The sequence below is a fragment of the Gallinula chloropus genome, assembly GCF_964237585.1.
Source record: "Gallinula chloropus genome assembly, chromosome: 7".
In the NCBI taxonomy this organism is placed as follows: Eukaryota; Metazoa; Chordata; class Aves; order Gruiformes; family Rallidae; genus Gallinula; species Gallinula chloropus.
Window position 1 is genome coordinate 13,874,150 of NC_140092.1, and position 14,418 is coordinate 13,888,567.

Here is a 14,418-nt window from a genome sequence, read left to right on the forward strand (position 1 = left end):
AGTTCCCCCATCTCCTTGCATGACAAGCCACTGGAAGCCTCAGGAACCCTAATCAGCCCTACAGCTCTTGCACATGCTTCCCATCAAAGTTTATAGTTCATCCATCCACTTAAAACTGACAAGGACAGGTCCCTCTGAGGCACTACTGTGTCCAAGTTCTGGAAAAGCACCCCAGTTTTCTGAAGTCTCTCTGTTAAGATGAGTCCTGAAGTAGTCCTGTGCTACCCTGAACATGGTTCAGGATAAGCAATCTCTTGAGCACAACACATCAGTACCCTCTGACTCCCCAGGGAGAAATGACCAACTTGCTCTGAGGTGCAAGGAGGGGGGCAGAGGTAGTCAGGAAGACGCCTGCCTGCAAAGACACTGTCACCTACCATCAGATGACAGTGCTTACAAATACCACAACTGTATCACAATCTCCTCCCTACCCTGGGGATGCTGTATGAGGGTAGTGCTACTGAGTAAGGAAGAGGAGATGGCATGATAAAACATGGCAGTTTGATGTTAAGCACTTTGACTAGCTTCTGATGCACTCCTCAGAAAAGAATCCTGCTGTAGGACAGGGAGCCCAAGGCCTATTTGCTCAAAGCACTGACTGACTGCTGCACACTAAGCCCTTATGTAAAAGCCATTAATGAATGAGCCAAATTCAGAAGCACCTGGCTCAAGGACCCAGCGCTCTCAGTCAAGCACCTGTCTCATGTAACAATTTGGGTAGACAGTACAGTTACCAAAATCTTCAAACTGCTGTCCTAAAGCTTAAATTCTGTTTCTGTGGGCAGTGTTGGTAACAGCACTCGCTGCCAGGACAACACTGATCTTAGGCTTTGTGTCACTACTCATAGAACATACATGTGTGGAATAAATTCAGAAGGTATTACGTGACTAGTTACAGGATATTTCTCTAACACCCCAACACTATTACTTGTCAAGACATATGTGCTTCCTAGTCTGAAACCTGTTCATGGTCATCCTTCTCTATCCTCCCCTCCACAACCCCATGCAACAAGCCAAACACAAACTTTGTCATCAAGGATTTTAATAGCACTGGCCAACTGATAATAATAAAAACAAGTAGAAATAGGTTAATAGTAAAGGCAAAACCAAGATAACATAGGAAGTATTCATTCCTGCTAATTAAATGAGGTAGCAAGCTGACTAACTTATGGGGCTTTTTTTTTTGTTTGTTTAAATAATATCTTAACAGCAGAGAATAATTTTTGCAGATTCATTAAGAAAGCTGCCTTCAGATGAAGTATGTAAGCAGAAAGGAAGGAAGATAACCATCAGGTAGCTCTGAAGCCAGTATTTGCTTTCTACTTGGACTGACACCAAATTACAGTAATTCTGCTTCAATTCAAATGAGAGCACTCCTCTGCTGAAGGTGGGTGGTATTGCTGTTACTTAGGAAAATCTTGCCCCAGGGATCTGATTAGGTCAATAATTTCTATGGGTGCACATGGAATGTAGGCAGGACAATCAGAGAACCAAAAGTGAAGATCTGCCAGTGGATCAGTTTGTGGCTGCTAATCCACTGTCATTAGTTACATGATAGATGCCTGCAGAACTATCTGGCCTCCCAAGTGATGCAGTTTAGACTGCCTCAGTGCCCACTGGTCCAACTGGGATCAGGGCATTATTAGTACAGTTAGCTCTATTTTAGAGCTCAACCCAAATCCTACCAAATTCACTCAGAACTACTGTTTTGACTTCTATGCCAGTCAAAGCAAGTATTTAACTGGGCAAAGAATTACCCCAGAAGAAAGTGAACAGTCAGTGAGACCAAAATTCCCAATCGCTGTCCATAACTGGACTAAGTTACAAAGATGTTCTGGTTCTTATCTTTCACATCAGTTGAAAGATTTAAAGTGCAGTTTAGGAACGTTTCTGGAAGCAGAAGTCTGCAGTTTGAAGGTAACTTCTCCACTTAAAAGACAAATTGTTATTAAAACCAGGTCTGTACCATCTTCAGTAACAAAAAAAATTGCTATAAAAATAGAGATTTGAAAATAGACTGAATTCACATGTACCAGGTACCATTTGTAGTGTAAAATTGGTTTTTAGTGTTATGAAAAATACCTTTCCTTAAAAAATTCATAGGCTTACAGTTATCACTAAGAAGGTCCACAGAATTCCTTCAGTACCTATTAGACATTATACTCTAGGCTTTTTGACAGGTGGGTCCTGGAGGCTGAACTTAGGGATTTCACATGAAGAAGCAAAAGGAATTCTTTTGGCTGACACCTTCTTCCCAATTGTTTCAATCTGCAAGAGAAAACACATTTAGGATGTGAGTGTGGCAAGCTAATGGAATCACATCAGCCCACGAGGGATCTACAAACTAAATCTAAGACCACAACTGCATTTCACAAACACTGGAATGACAAGCCAGAAAGCAGTGTGCACAGGGACAGTTCCTGGGACTGGAGTTGCAAAGAGCTTTCTGAAGCCAGTGTTTCACAGGTGCCTGCTTTGCTTATTTGGAGCTGCATCTCCCTAATGTGAACATCCACGTGCCTCTGCTTCTACAGGACTATCAGTACAAGTATCATAAAATGTTTCTGGGTATTCAGGAAGTGTGGGGTTGGCCTCCTTCATCTAAAGATTTCTATCAGGTAAATTAAGACAGAAGAAGCTTTCTCCCCTCCTTAATGCAGTGGAGTATCTCCAAAACAGGCTCTGAAAGCCTCGAGGCAGCCAACTCATCATATAAACATGTAACACGGCTGACATATGTAAACCAGGTACTGCAAGATCCAAAGTGAGAGGGGTTCCTCTCACTTTTAGGTCAGAACTTGTAAAGGACAAAACACCAGTAAAATAGTTCAGATGCTCAGTAGTACTGATAAGATGCAAAGCAACAAGAGATAACAGTACATCAATTTTAACTATGTTAAGTAACACACTTCAGAATAAAGTATGTTCTAGACATTTAAACAGTACACCTCTGAGAAGAGCATGCTGATGTAATCAAGTAGTTATGTCAGCTATATGTACTGTATTTGCCCATAATAGCTTCAGTTCATTGGTTAAAGTGATTTCTACAAGCCTGTTCAAAACAGTGTAATAATCATCTGTAGTTTAAGCAGGGGAAAACCAGCAAGAGTCTGTGGCCATTGTGCAGTAATCAGAGTGCCCAGAAGTACACCAACCAAAACACGCATCTGATCTGGCTTTAGGATTTTGCTCTGATTGTGCCTGGCTCAGATGCTTCTATTGGATTATTCAGGTGGTTCTAGTATTAGTTACATTCTGCCTATGCTGTCAGTGCTTCAGGGCACGCTCTCCTCAATGCTGATGGCTTAGTGGCAGGACTGAAGTACAGAAGGCTTTAGATTTAAGTCCTCACTTGAAAAGGTTGGGGTTTTTCCTTGCATCTCAGTCATTATAGAGCAAAAGCAAGAGGGAACAGGGAGCAGAAGGATAGAAACACTAGGTATCAGCATCACCCAGGTGATTACCTGGAAGCCAATGACTTGTAGTTCATTGTGAAGATCATCTAGAACTCTCCTACCATCAAAGATAAATGCAGGCTTCAGCATCTTCTTGTGAATGCGTTCATAATCCAGCTCCTGTAAAGGGCAATTAAAGCAGACAGAATAGATAAACAGCATAGTACCCCCCCCCCCCCCCCTTTTTTTTTTTTTTAAACTTCATTTGAAGATAACATTTTTACCTTAAACATGTCCCATTCAGTGCAAATCACGAGGGCATGAGCTCCATCACAGGCTTCATAGGGATCTTTGCTTATAGTGACCAACCGAGACACTGCAACAGAACAGACAGTTGCATTCTGCACACTGTAGTACCAGTCTGGTGCTCACTGGGCAAACTTGTCTCCTTCCTCACCCTGCTCAGACAAGGGGCATTTCAAGTCACTCATCTAGATAAAATGCCTGTCAGGACAGTTGTCACTGATTTTACTTAGTTAAATGAAAGCAGCTTGTACCTCAATAGTGTCAGGGCACCTAAGTGTCTGAAGTTAAGCATCCAAATTTGATTTAAGCAGTCGGGAGCATCACTAGAACTGGAACTTGCAATAGGGGTTCAAATGCCAGCTCTCAGAAAGGCCCTGCCTGTACAACACCAGCACACCACAGATGCTATTTAACACCCAGCTCACACACCTCAGTAGGGGCTGCCTTTAGCCTCTGAGTGCCCCAGCAGCCACCTAGAGGCAACCCTCCTATCCCTCTCTGATTTATGGGCATGCTAAATAATGCACACCCTTCACTCTTCACCACAGCTTGTTTTCCTCCATTCTCTTCACCTCTAGAAGACCTATCTATCCTTCTCCTGCATCCATCCATCCATCCATCCATCCATCCATCCATCCATCCATCCATCATCTCCATTCTCCCCAACAGGGAAAGGAAAAAACCAATCCTAAATACTCCCTGCTTCTCCACAATAATTTTCTAGTCATAAGTGATTACTTTAAAGCCTTCTAGAATTTAAGGGAACAGATGAATTTGGAAATTATTTGGGGGAAAGGGGAAAATGCTTTACCAAAAGTTCCAGAATTATTTCTTTTCTCCTTTACATATGCAAGCAAGAACTAAGGTAAGAGAGGACTCAGGACACAAAGGAGCCAAAACACCAACATTAGTTTTTCCTACTTCTAGACATTCTTCTTTCTCTTCCTTTTAATTATGCAGAAAGTTCTTTGCATGTATTCAAACGAGTATTTACCAGAAGAAAAATATATAACAGTACAGAATTAGCATTTATCTGTAAAAACTATGGGGAATGGGGGAGGAGTTACAGTAATCCTCCAAGCTCTGCTAAGTGCCTCCAACAGCACATCACTGCCATGGTTAAAGTGTGAAAGTGAATTTAGAATATCTGAACAGACCTTGGTGGGCCTGTGTGTGACAAAAGCTGTACATGAGCATTCTTACCTTGGTTATCTTCTGAAACACCAGGATGTGAGAGATCCAAGATTATTTGTTCCTTAGGTACTTTGGGATCATAGATATGGAGTTTTGCTCCTTCATCCATTAAATACTTGCTAATGTAGATACTGGATGACTCTCTAGGGAAGTGAATCAGATAACCAGATGTCATGTTCTAAGTAATGCAAGTCTTCAAGTGTCATGATATGCAATGCCAGGGTGGCTTTGGTTTGGTTGGGGTTTTTTGGTTTGTTTGTTTTTACACAAGCTTTACATTAAACATCTTAGCAGTAATCCATGTCAGTTTTAAATCCAAACTTGAAGTTTTGAGACACCAAGGAAAGTAATGCAAAAAACAAGTTTATCTCTCTCTTGCTACAAGATACTAAGCCCCAGGACTCCTACTGACCATAATTAATAAGGCGTCAATCTTACAGGCATTCCCCACAAACTGCAGTTGGGGAGAACTGTATAAAGTTTGGCCTTTACCGGAAAGCAGAATTAACCACCTCCGGGAACAAAGCTGGAACATTTGCATCCTTTTCCACAGGGAAAGGAAGAACTCTATCAAAATCTGTCTTTGCTTATGCAAGTTAATAAGGACTAGTGTTATCTGCTCTAGCTTTGAATGACTGAAGTATGTTGTAGAGGTCAAGAATCAATTGTCTTGCCCATTTAAGAAAGACTAATGCTTGTTCATTGGTCACAAGAGGTGAAGGGACCTGTATCTGATCTGTTTTTAACACACAATTCAACTGGGGAGTTTAGCTGCATAGCTGGTGACACATGTAGGGCACCCACAGATGTGAACTGAATTTGCTTTCTTACCTTGTGTCCCCAGTATCCTTCTTGAATGCAAACCCTAAAATAGCAATCTTCTTATCAGTGACAGTATTGAACAAGCTGTCAATGATGCGGGAAGCAAATCTTCTTCTCTGGTAATCATTCATATCTATTACCTGAAATTAGACACACCATGATGGTACAGAAGGGAGCTATTTTAAGCTCTAAATTGATTCTATTAACAGTCAAGCAAAGCTACTCACATAAGTTTAAAGCTTAAAAAAAACTAAGTGTTTTTACTCAGTGTAAGTAATTTGAAGATAAATTTATCAAATTCTGAGATAAATCCTATTTTAATCAATGACAGTTTAATCTACAACATATGGTATTCCAAAGAAAAACATGGAAAGCAATTTCAGTGTTAAGAGTATTTGTTACATAGACATCCCATGGTGTGATGTCACATGGGCCTATGTGTCCTATGTAACAACTGTGAGAACATTTTTGGCCTTTTTAATCCACACTAACAGACTTCTGTGTTCATGTGTTTACATCAAAGGTTTAAAGTGCCTCACTTGTGCCATTACATGGAACTGGGTTCAGCCAGCCTTACTGGTGCTGTGCTTTCCCTCACATCCTGCTTCATACTTTGAGCCCCAGCCCTTGACACACAGGGAACACTGGATCAATAGTGGAATAGCGAAAGTAGGTTCCCCCACCTAGTCAGTGTTCACCATGTACTAGAAAGAACTCTTGATTTAAGATACTATCAACCCAAAATGAGAATTAACATCAGCAGCTTATGGAACACAAGGTACAAGCTATGTGGCAGAAGGGTTCTGATGAACCAGCTTTATTTGAGGAAGAATAGTAAGGCCATGAGATCAATAAAGGACTCGTACCTGTTGCCAGTAGCGGGCTACTTCAGGCAAGTTCAGTGCCTCACAGAGGTACACTAAATTCAAGACATCCTTCTGAAAACAGCTGCCCCCAAACCCTGAAAAAGAAAGTGGCTATTTTACTGGTGACTAAAGTACTCCTGTAACACAATATTTGGGATCAACTAGCTTTTTTGCCATCATTAACACATTACAGAATCGTAATTTTTCCCAGTATCTCACTGCTAGGAAGTGAAAACCTTAAGGTCTCAAAATCCAACTCCTGGACCTACCTTTGCCAGTAACAGAAGCCCTAAAATCTCCTTCCAGTCCCACTGAAGTCAATAGAAATTTTAAAAATTAGGGGCCTGAGATTGCCTTGTTTATGGGAAGTACATGAACAAGCTCCTGGGTTTACTCTCTGTTCAAGACTTGGAGAAATACCTCTCAAAACAGTTATGTTAAAATTAGGTTCTTTCCTACCCCATCCCCAGATGGATATGTAATCATTCCCAAGAAGCAGAGACCACCATGGCTGACTAAGGGAGAACAATTAATAGACAGATCCTTGATCCCTAGAACTTCACTGAGAATCCCAGAAGCAACACACTGTAGAAAGTATTAGAACCTAACAGGAATTTTAGTAGTGTATTTGCCATCTACCTTCCACTCTTGCATAGACTTTAAAATAGCCTTATGAAATACAACATCATAGAATATAACAACATCACCTTCTCTTTCTAGCATGGAAATTGTAGCTATATAAACAGACTTTATTCTTGTTCTGAATGTTTCCTGTCCTGATCACCACTCTAGTAAATCTAAGCTGAATTCATCATAGAAATTAGAAGTTGCCATGACACATTGTGATCTGGAGGTATCCCCTTCCTCAGACAAGTGGCAGCAGTTACAATTGGCAAGGCACCTTGAAGAGCACATTCACCAGTCATGCTTCAGAAAAATAAAGCTACAATTTTTCTTTCCAATGTGGCAGGCAGGATAAACCCTGCACTCTGAACTCCCAGGTTTCAGATTGCCAGGGTCTAAAGCAACCTCAGTCCCACGTTTCACCAGAAAAAAAAAACTCAGTTATGCTACTCCTCTGTAACAGTATTTTTACACACTCATGCTGTTGAAGATTTTAGAGTATCAGATCACTTCAAAACTTTACTAGTAGACCTACTGCACTATTAAACAAAGCCCAGAAAAAAAGAAAAAAAATTTTCATTTACCAACACTGGCTTTGAGAAACTTATTTCCAATTCTTTGGTCTGTTCCAATAGCTCTTGCTACTTCTTCAACATCTGCTCCTGTAGCTTCACAGAGAGCACTGATTGAGTTAATGCTGCTGATTCTTTGGGCAAGGAAAGCATTAGCTGCCTGTAAATAAAAAGAAAAAACCCACAGTAAACAACTTGATTCTTCCAGAAACTGAGATGCCCACAGTTACTTCTGGAAGGGTTACTTTAGCAGTAGCTAAGTGATAACATATCCTATTTAATATATGAACACCAGTTAATGTGTTTAGCAAAATGATGTAATATTTAACTTTGAGAGTTTGAAATGTTTTATGATGGTAACTAGTCTCTGCAGCACCCAAGGTTTACTCTTAGTAATAAATAACACAGCAATAAAAGCAAGGGAAAGATTTAATGGAAAGCTGATATGTATTAGCTCAACTGAGATAACTGGAAAAAATATACTTTGACACATACACTGGGTCCTCCCAACCTTGCCAGTCTTTCCCAGCTGCGTCACTCAGCACCAGTGAACTTCTGCTTCTGAGTGCTGTCTCACACCCTTTGCTCACTGCAGGCAACAGCAGTGAGAAACACTAACCAGTTTAGAGAGTTCTGATGACCAGGTATTGGTTGTGAGGATTTTTTCTTTGGGCACCCAGTGCTCATAAACAGCACAAAGAGCACGGACAGCTTTCTGTCCCTCTGGAGAATCGTCTCCACCAATAAGCACTCTGTCTGGGTTCTTCAGGTCCTTGATGGCTGTCCCCTCTGCGAGGAACTCCGGGTTAGACAGCACCTACAGGCACAGGAATAAAAAAACAAAACAGGTAAAAGCCAGAAGCAACAACCACCCTTCAAACACACAACCCAGATTATGCTTACCTGCAGATCCAAGTTAGGCTTAGTATTAGCATCAAATATTCGACGAATGCTCTCCGCAGCACGCACCGGGACGGTGCTCTTCTCAGTCACAATTTTATAGCCATTTGAGTTCTGCACAATGCGCCTTGCACAGGCTTCAATGTACTTCAGATCAGCTGCTCGGCCTTTTCCCATGCCATAGGTCTTTGTTGGAGTGTTCACCTATTCACAGGTACAGGGAGTGGGGGGGGAAACGTTACAGGTCTCAACTCAAGAGCAACTGAGGAGGTGAAGCTGTTAAGAATGAGGGACACTTTCCTTCCCAGAGTCCAGCTTGCTTCTACCCCAGAATTAGTCTAGTCACCATATCAGATGAAGAGCTATTAGCTTTCTCAATTACCCATTCTGTCTTCTAAAGAAAGCTCACTGGCTCCTATCAGTGAAGCCTGGTCCTTACTCTGGCAACACCAGTAATTTCCTCATGATTGCAGCCAGCCACCTCCTGTTTCCTGTTGCACATTAGGAGTGCAAAAACACACATTATAAGAATCTTGCAGCTAGTAAGGCAGTTAGGGGTCAGGTCCCACTGCAAAGTGGGTTTAAATGCAGAGCTGCTGAAAACTGCTATACTGAAGTGCACAAAGGCAACATGAGGGAAAACACGTCATTTAGATTAAGACAGAGGGTCCTTTTCAATACAAGCTCAATGAAGAAATGGCAACAATATTAGAGCACAATAGCATGTTTTAAGCCAAGTACAGGTGCCAATATCTGGCCTGTACCACTGGCAGTCATCCAGTCAAGCAGCATTTATTTTAAGCTTAATGAATGGAGAAAAATACTATCAGAATGAGATTTCTGTACTGGGGTGCCCTAATAAAGAGGAACTCTGAAGAAAAAAACTGCATGAGTACCAAAAATAACTCAACTGTGGCCTACCAAGATGATTAGCAATAGGTTCTTTTAGATTCTGAATTAGAAACAGCCTTACAGATTACAAGATGTCAGTTTGACTGGTACTATTTACAGCTTTGAATAGTCAGAGCTAGAAAATACTAAAGCTGGCCTCTCTGCCATTAATACACTGTTTTAAAAAGCTTTAGAAATAAATCACCTTTATAACCCAATAATCAGTACACATTTTGCATCCTTTTCTAGGAACTGCATCAGTATTATTAATCCCCAGGGATTTCCATAGTACACTGCAGTGACAGATCTGCACTGTTTTCTGCTCTGAGCCCCCACATGTCTAACCAAGCTGAACTTCAATGCTGTAATTTTTACTTAGAGCCTGTTTGTTTGTCAAATGATCTCCTGGCTACAAGAAACAGATTAAAAAACAATAGAGATGGACACTTTTCACACAATACACAGAAAGACAAGGAGAAAACTGAAACACTGACATGACATTGCTAAATGAATTTACAAGACAAAACAAAGGCCTCTTCCTAACCTAAGAGGAAGATGATGTGATAGTGAAGGAAAAAACCCACAAAAACACACACATATCCACCTCCTCCACCTAAACTTACAGAAATAAATACAAGGTCAGCTTCTCTAATGGCATCATCAATACTGGTGGAAAAGAAGAGGTTTCTTCCTCGACAGGATTCAACCACTTCTTTTAACCCTGGCTGGAGAAAAAAAAAGCATAAGGTTAATACATGTCTTCAGTTTTTCAGATGTAGAGCAAAGCTTTTGTAGATTTACTTATTGGAGGGGGAAAAAAAAGCCCTTCCTTACTCCAAACACTCAAAATACCATCTCAAAACTTTCACCCACACCAAACTGTTATTTGCACAAGTAGATTTCAGGCTGCAGTTATTCCTGTGCTCAATTTTATTACTATGAGCACCAACTGAAGAAATACCTGTAGAGTGATGTTAAGTAGATTCAAAAAGTCTTACAACGTTCCCTAGACTGCAGAAGAAGAGGTCCCCAATCTCCTTTTCCCACAGCTACACATCCCTCAGTCTCTCCCAAGATCAGACCTAAAACAGACTGAGCACAAAAAAAACCCAGCCCACAAGGAAGTCTCCCACCAAATTAGCAAGCCCAGATCCAGAGAAAGGAAGGCAGCAGAGACACACAGGAGCTAGAGACCACTCCTTTTGACAACTACCTCATGCTTGGACCAGATTAAGTTTATCATGGCACCACACCTGCAGCACAGAAGAATCACAGCCACAGTTTGATGAGATTGTTTCAACAGACACATACTATGCCAGAACACTTTCTTTTCCCTTAACACCTCCACACAGGCAAGAGCAGCAGGAGGCCACATGTCCATATATAAGAGGTCTGAAAAATTATATAAACTAAGATAAATTATATAAACTAAGAAGCCTTTACTTTTTGTTTGAAAAAAAAAACCCTAAGTCATGCACTTTGGCAATCAGACCTCCCAACTGAGAAACGCCTATGATGACATGAACTCTTTGAGAGTAAGTGCCAGAAAAGCAAAGGTTCACTGGAGGGAGAGAGAAGAAAACAAACATAAGCTTTCTTAAGCAAGACCTTTTTTGCTATCTCACTTTATAATATAATACCTACCTACTTAAAAGGAAAACAAAGGTCAGCTGGCTGAACAACATGGGTTACAACCCATCAAGTGTTCCAACTATGTCTTACTGGGTGTAACAGAAACGCAGCCCACTAGATAATTCTGACACTGGAAAGAAAAATAAAAAAATAATACCAAAAGCCTCGCTGAAATGACTCAATTTTACAACTGTCTGAACTAATTCTTGGCAGTTTTTGCACATTCTTTGTAAGCAATGGACACCATTCCTGGAAACAGATGTTGCAAGTTTGGGTTTATGCACTGGTTTGTTGGTTTTTTTTTTTTTAAAACACATACCAAGACTACATCTACTTTAACTCATTCACTCTAAGTGTTTATGAAAACAAAATACTTGTTTTCATGATCTTTATTCGTGTCTCACCTGTTAATCTCAGCATTATACAATTTTTTCTTTGAATGTGTCTGACAAAGGAGATTTACTCATTGCTAAAAAAGTCACAGTGTAGGTTTAAGAGGAGAAACCAAAACAAAACCCCAAACCCCTATATTGGTGGTACAGCACACAAAGGATTCAGAAGTCCTCTTAGAGCAAAAGGGTAACTGTTAGTAGCAGGCAGCAGGCTGAGTTTTCACTCCCATTAAAGAGAAGAGCTCAAAGCTATAGAGATTATATCCCATCAAAGATCAAGGGCATGAATGACCTATTCTTTCAGTTGAGAAATAACAAGTGCTACCAAAAACAAAGTAGAAAAATGCTTTATATATCTTCAAATTACACTGAGTCTGTAATGAAGGAGTCAGTGGGACACACTTAAGTAATTTTTACACGGCCTAGTCTTCCCAGGCCAGATTGGGGGTTTATGGTACAAGTGAATCAGGAATATGACTGTCCCCATCTTACAACACAGTTAAGATGGGGAGCACAGGTTGGATTCTGGCAGCATTCGGAATGGGAATAAAGCTTACCAATCAGTATTACACATTCACACTGTGCTACAACACAGCAGATATTACCTGTAGCTGAGGAAGAGGGCTATGTTCAACTTAAATCAGGTCCCAAAAGAAAGTCTGCATGATTTAGAACAGTTCACTACACACACAATTACATTTTTAATTTTTAAAAAATCTGGTTTAATGAGCCGTAGTGACAAGCAGCTGTTCCAGAACGCTCTTTTGAAGGACATGGCTGTTCTTGATAAGTATGTCACACTGCAGGAGTGAGCCACATAGAAATGCCATGTGGTGTTAGGGGAGGAAATGCAACAGTAGCTGGTGGAGGAGACAACAGCGAGACGCAATTACCTCATAAATTGGGAGCGTATCCGAATTCCAGGCATTGATTCTGGCCTCATTGACATCCACAACAGTGACTTTGATGCTGGGACACATCTGTGCAATCACACTACAGGTTGGGCCGCCGACATACCCGGCACCAATGCAGCAAATCTTCTTAATCTCGAACATGACTGCTCTAGTAAGAGGAGGGAGCAGAGGAGAATCAGGGGTCGGAAGCAAAGATACCGGCCAACAATCGAAGGAAACAAAAGAAATATTGATGTGAGAAACACTCCCCTCCAGCCGCTCTCTGTGCCCGGGCAGGCGGCTGGAGCCTGCCCCGCTCCGGGAGCGCCAGCACACGCAGGGCGTTGAGGAAGCGCTTTCTGCGGCTTTCCGTAGAGCAAATATCACCCCCTCAGGCCCAGCAGCTGCCGGAACCGCGGCACTAACAGGCGTGAGCGGCGACCACCGTTCCGGGCGGCGTACAGAGGGAGGGACCGGCGCAGCCCCGCGGCGGGCAGAGCCGCGCCAGGCCGGGACCCCCGGACTGGGCCCGGCCCTCGCCCCGTCCCCGAAGCCGCTCGGCCAGGAAAAGGGCCGCCAGCGCGGAGGCCGCAGCCCCCGCCCCCTCCCCGGTGCGGGGAACAGGCCGGGAAGCGACCCCGCAGCCCCTCAGCGGCGGGGACCGAGGCCGACCCCCGCGGGCTCCGTCCCCGGGAGCCCAGTGAAAGGTTCCCGCCAGCAGCGGCGGGCGGCGGCTTCCCGACCTCAAGCCGGCCCCGCGGGGTAGCAGCTAGCTGGAACGGCAGCGACGCCCACCACCGCCTCGGTGAGCCCCCAGAGAAGGCTGCACGGGGACCCGCGGCCAGCACCGAAGCCGCGGCCCGCAGACTTACTGTAGGTAGGGTCCCGCAGCACCACCCCGAACCAAGCTGGAGCGCTGCAGCGAGGATGCTCGGCGAGCTCCAGACAACACCCTTCCCCGCAGAGCGCCGTGGCAGCTATTTAAAGGGCTGCCGCGGGCCTGAGGCAGACACTGGCATCCCGGACGCCCGTGCTAGCGTCTCCCTCCCCCCGGGGCGGAGGCCGCGGCCCGGTAGAGCCCGCCCCCGCCCGTGACGGAGACGAATGGGCGCGGGACACCTCAGGCGCCGCCGGCGGTCTGGCCAGCGCGCGCCATTGCGCGGGAGGCTGAGGGGCCGCAGGGTGCCCAGGCCCGGCTGGGGTCACCGCGGCCTGGCCCGGCCCTGCCCCGCTGCAGCGGCCATCCTCTGCTTTGAGCGGCCGCCAGCCCCGGGCGAGACCTTGCCCGCTGGTGGCCCTTCCCCGCGCCTCGGCTCTTCGTTTTGTGTGTGTGTGTGTGTGTGTGACGGCGGCCGGGCTGGTCTCACCACCTCTTGGTGGGCGGGGGGTCGGGGCCGCCCCCAGACACCCACCGTAAGGGTACCCAGACCCTCGCGTCCCCGGGGTGCTGTGACGGGGTGGTGCAGCGGGGGACGTGCTGCTCTGGGCCTGCCACCCACCCTCCCCGTGTCCCCCGGCAGCTCTGGGGACAGGCCTGGGCTCCCGGGGGAGTCAGGTGCCACTGGGTGTTGGGCGGGCTGCTGGGCTGAACTGCTCCCCTTTTCTATTGCATCTTTGTGAGAGCCGCGTTTTGGAGGTCAGGTAACACGTGTGAATGCTTTTTGTTACTTTAGCTGTGCTGGCTGGGAAACACCGGGCACCTTCTCTCCCATAGCATAGTGCTGTGGCTAGGAACGTGGCCAGGTAATGGTGAGATACAGTGTTTAAAGTCCAGGTGGCAAATACTCATAGAGTAAGGAAATACACGGAGCTCGTGCTTTATTATCCTTCTTATCTGGGCACTGCCTAGGGATCTGCTGCCTAGTTGTAGTAAAGGTCTTGGGGATTACTCTTTTATATAAATTTGATAGGTTACTATACTTCATCTGCCT

General features: G+C 44.1%; 1 protein-coding gene across 1 annotated transcript; it reads right to left on the minus strand.

The window, feature by feature from the left end:
* Nucleotides 1-1,031: 1,031 nt before the first annotated feature.
* UGDH (UDP-glucose 6-dehydrogenase) lies at nt 1,032-13,440 on the minus strand. Its single transcript, XM_084266707.1, has 12 exons — nt 13,360-13,440; nt 12,488-12,656; nt 10,194-10,295; nt 8,683-8,883; nt 8,399-8,596; nt 7,792-7,939; nt 6,584-6,678; nt 5,727-5,857; nt 4,905-5,038; nt 3,680-3,771; nt 3,465-3,575; nt 1,032-2,268 (listed from the first exon to the last, which is right to left on the minus strand). Exons 2-12 carry the CDS (start codon nt 12,647-12,649, stop codon nt 2,158-2,160), a joined length of 1,485 nt encoding a protein of 494 aa, XP_084122833.1. The 5' UTR covers nt 12,650-12,656; nt 13,360-13,440; the 3' UTR covers nt 1,032-2,157.
* Between the last annotated feature and the right edge of the window lie 978 nt (nt 13,441-14,418).